The 9114-nt window shown below is 33.0% G+C and overlaps 1 protein-coding gene across 4 annotated transcripts in view; it reads right to left on the bottom strand.

The window, feature by feature from the left end:
* Positions 1–3110: 3110 nt before the first annotated feature.
* Positions 3111–9114, bottom strand: part of LOC106946044 (fibronectin type III domain-containing protein 7-like) — a 22459-nt gene continuing 16455 nt past the window's right edge. The window contains exons 9-14 of one of the 4 annotated variants that reach the window (XM_015030122.1): positions 8278–8547; positions 7080–7334; positions 5517–5777; positions 5389–5418; positions 5261–5303; positions 3111–3550 (exon numbers count right to left, since the gene is read on the bottom strand). In XM_015030122.1, the coding sequence (XP_014885608.1) occupies positions 5272–5303; positions 5389–5418; positions 5517–5777; positions 7080–7334; positions 8278–8547 (848 nt within the window). In that variant the 3' untranslated portion in view covers positions 3111–3550; positions 5261–5271. Of the gene's footprint in view, positions 3552–5260; positions 5304–5388; positions 5419–5516; positions 5778–7079; positions 7335–8277; positions 8548–9114 lie in introns of all 4 variants that reach the window. The other 3 variants (XM_015030123.1, XM_015030124.1, XM_015030125.1) reach the window with 3 other exon arrangements.

The raw sequence follows: 9114 nt of genomic DNA, 5'->3' as shown, positions 1-9114 counted from the left end.
GCGATGTGAACACCCTGATATTTCCTTGCATTGTCCTGAGAGGACTCTGTTACAGGTCACACGTATTGAGCATCTCGTGATGCAACTTCCAGTAGATTTCTCAGCTAATCTTTGTCTTTTATGTTGACAGTTTGTTGGTCGTACCTAGCAACAACAACAGATAAAATACTGCCAGGATTGGTGTTTTGTTTTTGGTGCAAACTCAACAAAATAATACAAAATGTTTCACATACAACATACAGAGTTACATTTACTCAATTACTTTTATTTGAGTAACTTAACTTCCTGGAAAACATTTACTTTTAGGAGTATTTTTACAACGCTGTAGTTTTTACTTTTACTTGAATAACTTTATTATGAAGTATCGTTTCTCTTGAGTAAATTTCTGAATTTTCTACACATTGAAAGAAAAAGAAACAAACATATTTAATCAAAAATTCACCAGGCAGACACACACCTGCAGTTTTTGTTAAAGTTTTATAAGTTTTTTTTTATTGAAAGAATCTGATTTGGAAAAAATTATTTTGCTAGATTTTGTTATTTTTTTGTTACGAACTATTGTCATTTTGGTCCTTAAAATGCCAACATTTTCACTTCACTGTGTATTTTGATCTGGTGGATGATGTTATTTTAAATATTAATAATATTAATTATAATGTGAATAATTTGATCAGTTACTCAGTACTAGAGTAGACTTTTTACCAAATACTTTTTTTGAGTAAAAATATGTTGAAGTGGTGCCACTCTTACTTGAGTAAAATTTTGGGGTTCTTTGCCCACCTCTGACAACAAGCATACACTTATAAGGTATAAGATTACAGTGATTACTTTTCATCTGGATACCTACTTATTAGTGGTTTATATTAGGCAGCCAGTGAACACTTTGTTCTTAGTGTTTGGTCTGTTAAAAGCAGGAAAAATTAGAAAACTTAAAGTGGGCTTGTTCAAAATTCGTTTTTTTTTTTTTTGACAATAAATTAATATTTTTTGGTGTCTGAAAAATGAGCTGTTTCAGATTAAGTCATTCTACAGGCGTCCGCCGTTACCTAGCAACCCCAGCGGAACTCTGCCTGTTACTTAGCAACCATAGCTGATCTCCAGCTCGTTTGGTCGGCTGCTTTTACTGCTGATTTTGTGCAAAAAAATCTCATGAAGATGTTTTGTATATCAATCAATACATTTTATTTGCATGGTACATTTTAGCAACAAGGCAGTTCTAAGAGTTTTACATCATAAAATCACAAAAATACAAAGTTATCAACAACTGAAACATTACTTTTGCACTATACTTTTCAGTTTTCCAGAAGTTTGTTCCGGATTTGTGGTGAATAGAAGCTGAATGCTGTTTCTCCATGTGGTTCCGGTTCTGGGGATGCAGATCAAACCATTCATTAAAAAAGAAACTCAATCAAATCCAAGAATCCTTGAGTTTGTCTGGCTATGTTTGATGGTATTTTTTTAAAAATATTCTGTTGCTTTTCTTTTCCTGACAGCAGATTTCTCATAAACCTTTTGGGAACCTGTGATGATGTTGCCTCTGTGGAATGACTGTGGATTGAATTCACCTGTATTATGTTGCATATTGCATTAATGCCATTCTTTCTCTCTTCATATGATTCACGAAGCAGATAGCACTGATAACGCGGCAAATATCAGACATTGATACTTGTTCTTTCATCAGGTTGTTGTCCATAATATAAGTATACTTTATTTTTAAACAATTTTAGATTAAATAAACTCAAATTTGCTTTCTTGACTATTTTTACAACATTTACGTATTATGGATTCTTTTACTTAATGCATAATACATTAGTTTTTGAATAACATTTTTATCAAATAAACTTTTATTCTTTCCTGAGTAAATTCTTGGACGGCTACTTTTTACTTTTTCTTGAATAAGAACATGTTGACGTAGTGATACTCTTTCTGGAGTATCATTTTTTGGTTCTCTTCCCACCTCTGGTTGTAGGTTTGATTCCCTCACCTTGAAAAATAAACACAGGCTGAACGGTATTTTAAAGTGTCTCCCAATTCTACAAAAACAGCTAAAACTTGAGAAAACTAAACCAAATTACAGATTTCTGACACCATTTTATAGATAAATGGCAATAAAAATTAATATTTGTTGTGGTTATTATCAGTCTCATTAATAATGTAACTGGATAGACCCAAATTGAGCCTGCGGTTGTAACCTAAATCTTTTTTTTTTTTAAACCAAATTGCCCCTGGGGGACGATAAATTTGATCTTAGTCTGGGCGTGGATTTATTATGAAAACTGGACTGCTGTGGTATGTAACATCTACAAATCCTCCTGGCTCCCCTACAGTTACATAAAACGCTCAACACCTCAAAGGTCTGCTGGTGTCCAAGAATTATAATTTCTGCAGTTGAGATATTTTTCAAGTGCTTTTATTAAATTTTCTCTACAGAGTCTCTTATTAAACCAACCATTGTGGATGATATGAGGGCCTTCTTTTCAGGGTTTCGGGACGTTAGCCAACTGAAACTTGGGCTGTGAATGAAAGATCATGGCAGCTCAAAGTGATCCTGCTATCTGGGTGTGTGTTGAAAAACTCATAACATTTACAAAACATTCTAAAAAGGATTTTAGGATCACTATGTAGCTTTTTCTTCCCCAAAAGCGTCATGCTAATCAAAGAGAAGTAAAAAAAAAATTTAAATGTCTAAATTCACCTAGAATAAGACAAAACTCACTTATAAGTAACTTTTCATCAATATATGAAAGAGCTTGTTTATATAAATAGATCCTTAATATTGATGAAAAAGTACTAATAATATTGAGATTATTTTACTTGTAACATGGAAAAATGTCTTTATACGTAAAATAATCTGCCAATGAAATTAGTAATTTTTCTTCAATATTAAGAAATTGTTGACTTAATACAAGCTTTTATTTGTCTTGCTGAAAAGTTACTTATATATGAGCTGTCTTATTTCAAGTGAACTAAGATATTTACACTAAAAACTAAACAGAAATCACTTAATATTTTGTGTGTTTGCAGTGTATGTATGTTTTATTTTTGCTAAATTCTGTTATTTTCATACAAAGTGTATATTTAAATTACAAAAGAGACAACAGGAGACATAATCGATGCTGATAATATGTTTAATAACCGAAACATGTTTCAGTTTTTCACATTTAAAACACATGAATTCATCCCAACAGTCTGAAACAGCGCACTGAAAAATGACTTGATGTTATTATTTAAATATGCTAAAATCTGTATCTGCTGCTTCAATGCAAGGAGGCTTTCTGCTTGGGCTGAGGCAACTAAGAAACTTACACATTTAAAAAAAAATATCAAAACATTCATTATTGAAAATATTTGAAGCAATTTGATTTATTTCGGTTTGATTTTTGCCGGTCGTTTTACTTGGCCATTAAGTTTCTATGTTACATTGTAAACAAGTCAAACATGAATAATTACTTTGTGTTGAATCATGATTAAAAACATCATGTCTGTTCAAAGAGAAGAAGAGATTATCCAGGAGAACGAAGTGTTGAACTCCACCAGAAACTGGAGTCTGCTGAGAAATAAAATAAAAGTTGCTCAAAAATGAAGAAAATGTTCACATTTTAGGTAATTTTTTGCAGAGAAAATAATACATATTTTGTTTATTTCTAGCCAAAAAGTAGCCCATGTCATTTAAAAATAAGAAATAAAATACATCTTCAGAATTAAGGAGGTGCAATTGTGCCATCAGGATCCACAATAAAACACACACAAAATATATGTATACTTTTAAAATTTGTTTAACTATATTTTATTTTAAATCTTACACCACTAATTTACCAGCTTACATTTGAGTTGATGTCAGGAAACAAATTTTGCTTAATCTTCAACATATTTATTAATTTATTTAGAAATAAGTACATGTTTAAAAAGCATTTTTATTTTAATTTCGACAGTTATAGTACATATAGTTAGTGACAACATAACATTCAGTTTCTCAGAAAAGCAGATTATTACATAAGGCAAAAAGAGGAAAATCATATAAAATCTTTGTTTTATTTTATGTCTCTAGGATATGAAAATCCCAAAGTGGAGACAGAATCCAAGTCTAAAGATTTATTCTTAAAATGTTTTATGTAATATTCACATTTTCTACAAATTGTATTTTCATAAATAATAATTTTAGTCAGAAAACTGATTGTATTAAATCTGAATCTATCATCCTTTAAGTCCTAAATAAATACATTTTATAAAATTTCAAAATCACTCAAATCTGATAATTACATCCTTTGAATTAAATTTAATGTGTTTCTCGCTAAATCTATTTACAAGTTTGAAGTTTTCAGAACTCTGCAATTAGAAGTCAAGCGCGTTTGGCGCCACCTGCTGGCTGGAAGACACAAAGCAGCAGCTTATTTCCAGGGCGTCAAAACTTTCATGTTAAAATGACTAAAAAAATTAATTTAAAAAAAAATATGGAGAAAGAAAACAAAATACTGATTTTTTTTCTAATTTAATTACTGACTTTACTTAAATGCGAAATTGTATTTTTTTTAAATGGATGTAAATTGTTGTAGATTCAGAATGTTAACACGGTTTTGAAGGTTTTCCCTACTAAAATTGATATGTATAAAAATAAGTTTATACTTCTACCTCCTCTTTTTAATATACTTTGCTACTGCTCTTCTTTTGCTTGCTTTAGTTTTAAATTATATAACTTATGCTATGCTCAATAAAGTAGGTGTTTAAGGGTCTCAACTAGAAGTAATAAAACATTTTTGGTCAATTCTGAGAAATAAAAAACAAGAATTAGGTCACTATTATTAAAAAAATAAACAGCCAAGTATAATAAATTTATAAAAAGCACATCTGGGTGCATCAGACCCTGCTGGATACATTTTTCCTCACAAAAATAAAATAAAATAAGTACTGAATATTTTGTGGTGTAGCCAACACTTTCTATATTTTAATTAGTCTTGTAATATTTTTTCCTGGTTAAAAATAAATAGTCAAAATACAATTAAAAGGGGGTAAATTTAGAATCTTGAATTGAAGTTGTGGGCCACAGAAAATCAGTAAGTGGGCCAAAAATGGTCCCCGAGCCACATTTTGGACACCCCTAGTCGACTTTATACTCCTGATTGACCAGAACCTTAGATGATTATTTTTGTCATCATTTGTATGGATGAAGAATATTTAAATAATTGATTGGATTTTAGTTTAATTCAGTTTCAAAATACGGTGAAGTTATGCCAACTGTTCTTAAACATAACCTGAAACTTACCACAGAGTTAATCAGTCGATGCTTCTTTTTCCTCTATAAATCACTGGAGGCAAAGAAATGGAAGTGATTATAGACATAATAGTTTGGGTTTTTTAAGAAAGCGATTTAAAGGTTTTAAACACGCTCACCTGTGCCGATGTTGCTTCCCAAACAAGTGACTACAAAGACAGAAGCAGAAATATTCACTCTTCTGTGCTACAGTCAAACTCAAAACTACATAAATGACTTTAGTGAAGTTTCATGCAGGCGGTTGTACCTGAGTAGAGTCTGTAGGGGCAGAACGGGACTCTGCTGCCCCCTGCTGTGAGCGGCGCTACGACCAGCCGATAAACGTCTCCACACTGGATGTTTTCTACTTCACAGCTGTTCTCCCCAGGTGAGGCAGTGCAGGTGTAGTTGCTGCTGGTGCCCAGCATCTCCACTGTGGTGCTGCGGCTGCTGGCTGTGCTGCGCCAGTAAACCCGCAGAGAGTTACTGGCCAACATGTAGAGCTTGATGCCTGATGGGCAGCAGGGGCCTGAAAGAGACAAACTCTGACTGAAAAACAGGATCTGTTTTATTAAATGTGATCTTTTCTGCTTCCTTGAACAGGATAGGTTCAAGCTCTGTACAAAACATGTTCATTACATTTGTAAACAAAATCATTCTGTTCAGTTCTGCCTACTTTGAGCTCCTTCCAGAATGAGCTCTGCATGGTTGCTAGGCAGCAGGGCTGGGCTTGGCTGGGGTTGCTAGGTAACAGTGCAGTGCCACAGAATAGTAGCTACATTTTACATTTATTGAAAAAAGTACTTTTAGGAGTATTTCTACTATGCTGTACTTTCTAATTTTACTTGGGTAATTTTATTAAGTATTTCTGCTCTTGAGTAACATTTCCGTATTTTCATCCCACTGAATGAAAAACAAACATGTTTTAACTAAAACCACCACAGACCTGGTGTTTTAAAGTCTTATATTTTTTTATTGAGAGAAACTGATTGGGAAAAAATTTCTTTAGCCTAATTTTGTTATTACTTAAATTAATTATTGTCATTTTCATCTTTAAAATACCAAAATCTCCACTTAGCTTTAAAATTTGGTCTGTCTCATTATGTAATCTTAAAATACTGAATGATTGATAATTTAATCAGTTATTCAGTATTTGAGTAGACATTTTACCAAATACTTTTTTACTCTTACTTGAGTAATTTCTTGAATGTTTACATTTTATTTTTACTGGAGTACAGTTTTTGCGTACTTTGCCCACCTCTGGTGGGATGGGACTCCACAATTTGGAGATTTTTGAGATGGCAAGAATGTCAAACTCTGATTTAAATATTCTAAATGGTGTAGAATAAAATATTGTAGATTCTGATCTAAGTCTAAAAGTAAAAAGGTTAGACTAACAATCTTTCCAGCTGCATAGCGTCCAACCAGAGGAAATATCTGTTCAAAAACCTAACAAAAGAAATTATCGTAAACAAATAATTATGAGCAAAAGTCTGAAAAAAGAACAAATCAGAATCTTGTGTCAAGTTTTATGCATGTTGTTACATAAATGGATTATTTTAAACAATGAATAATGTTTCATACATTTATTTTGATTACAACCCAAGAGATGGACATTAATTAATCCAAAAATAGTTCAATGTAATATAAAATAACACTTTAAGCTGCACATTCTCAATTTTCAAAACCAAAATTATGAGTTTTTTTGTGTGTAAATAATGTAGCAAAGTTACAATTATAACATCTTTAGTGATGAATAATAAGTTCCTGTTTGGATCTGAAGACTTTCTGTGTTACCAGTCAATCTGTCGTCATGGAAACGGCCACCTACTGGAGGAGAAGCCCTGATAGGTGCAGTTGGTCGCCCGTCCTGTGATACTGAACGTCTCCACGGTAACGGTGTAGTTCGTCCCGCAGGTGATGCATCCCATGAGGCAGTGGGAGTCCTGGGTGTGGCAGCGGGCGTGGCCGCGCGGCGACGTCAGGGACGTGATGAAGGACTGCGCCGCCTTGGCGTGAGACCACGACACGTTGGACATGGCCTGGGTCACCTGAGCCACGGTCAGGTTCACCGGGCAGCAGGGGTCTGCAGGAGAGACAGCAAATATATTCAGTTATTTAGAAAGAAAAAACAGGTTTTTACAGCTTTTTTATGGAGTTAATCGCATAAAATTTCCACAGCAGAATGACCAAAAAGCACATGTCGCATATTTTTCTTATTAGTTTGGAAAATATGTGAGATTTTTTCAAAAGTTGCTTTCTCTTTCTTTATTTTAAAACTTAAAATTATTATTGTATTGATGATGTTTATGATGCTACTTGACAAAATGAAATGTTTGTTTCAGGTTTAGTTTTTAGTGCAAATATCTTAGTTCACTTGAAATAAGACAAAACTAACTTACAGTAACTTAAGAAACACACAGGAACTTATTTACTTATTTTAAGCAAATAATTCCTTTATATTAATGAAAATGTAATGGCTCCACTGGCAGATTATTTCACTTATTTTATGGGAAAAATGTTTGGTTACAAGTTATATAACTTTTTCATAAATATTAAGAAATTATTTACTGAAAACAAGCCTCTTATTTCTTGCTTAAAAATATTTGTAATTTAATTTTGTCTTAGTCTACTATAACTAATAAAAAAGAAACTAAAACTAAACAATATTTAACTAATAAAACTGGAAAATACACTCTATAAACTACAACTAACTGAATTAGACAAACAAAAAGTCACAATGGAATTAAACTAAACTATAATGAAAAACCCAGAACTATTAATACCTTGCTCATTAGATGTTTCAAATGTTCAGAAATTATGGCCTTTTTTTTTCCTTCTGGAAGTGACAATTTCCTGGAACTATTATGTATAAAAATAGTTAGTATTAAATTTTATAAAAACCAGACAGTGGCTTTCAAAACTTTAAAAACAGAATCTGGTGAGCATTTTTGAAACGCTGGATTCACACGAAATGGTTAAATCACCAACAAAACCAGCTTTTCCAGGCCTTTTCCTCATCTTCTCACCTGTCTCCAGGAAGGTGGAGAAGCTGGGTAAGCTCCGCCCAGCGGCGCCGGTTGCCGTGACGCTGAACTCGAAGCTAGAGCCGCAGGGCAGTTCGGTGATGTCGCAGCCGTTTCCGCTGGTGGTGCAGGTTCGTCCGCCATTTTGCCCGTATTCACCGTGACTCTCTGCGCTCACGGTGTAATTCACAGCCCTGTTGTTTGGTTTCCAGCTGACACTGACAACGGAGGAGTTCTTTGGATCCAGAACCAGGTCTGAAGGCATGCAGGGAGCTGGAGGGGAAGAAAGAAAACAGAGAAACACACAAACAAAAACAAGCAAAAAAATCTTTTTATGTTTTTGTGCCAGATTATAGTGATAAAAAAACAAACTCTTAAAATATTAGTCAAAGCTGTGTCTGCATTCTGTAAGTTCTTCAAATTAAATAATACTGAACATTTTTCACATTGATCATTCCAGACAGGATTTCAAAATGGTTTTTGTGATTATTTGCAAACAAAATAACAGATTTGCTGGTGCTAATTTAGAAAGACTTGCAAGTAATTTTGCAATATTTGCTCTTATGATGATAAATGTGACTTTTTGTTACTTGCCACATATCAAGTCAGACTGAGGCACAAAAACTAAGAAACGCTGCCACCTGCAGGTGGGAGTGAACATGACTAAACCAATGTTTTTGAGGAAAATTTACAATGAACTCAAATACATAAGCAAAAAAAAGAAAACATTTAACTTTGAGTGAATTTTCGCGATTGTGCCAAATATTTAGATAGCATAAATATTCAACTAAACATTTATTTAGCAAGCCAAATATTTAGCTCAAAACTAAATATTTAGTT

Source organism: Poecilia latipinna, unplaced genomic scaffold, assembly GCF_001443285.1.
Source record: "Poecilia latipinna isolate Pla-1442-1.1 unplaced genomic scaffold, P_latipinna-1.0 Scaffold173, whole genome shotgun sequence".
Taxonomy (NCBI): domain Eukaryota; kingdom Metazoa; phylum Chordata; class Actinopteri; order Cyprinodontiformes; family Poeciliidae; genus Poecilia; species Poecilia latipinna.
Note: the sequence above shows the minus strand (reverse complement) of the source record. Positions and strands in the feature narration are given on the sequence as shown.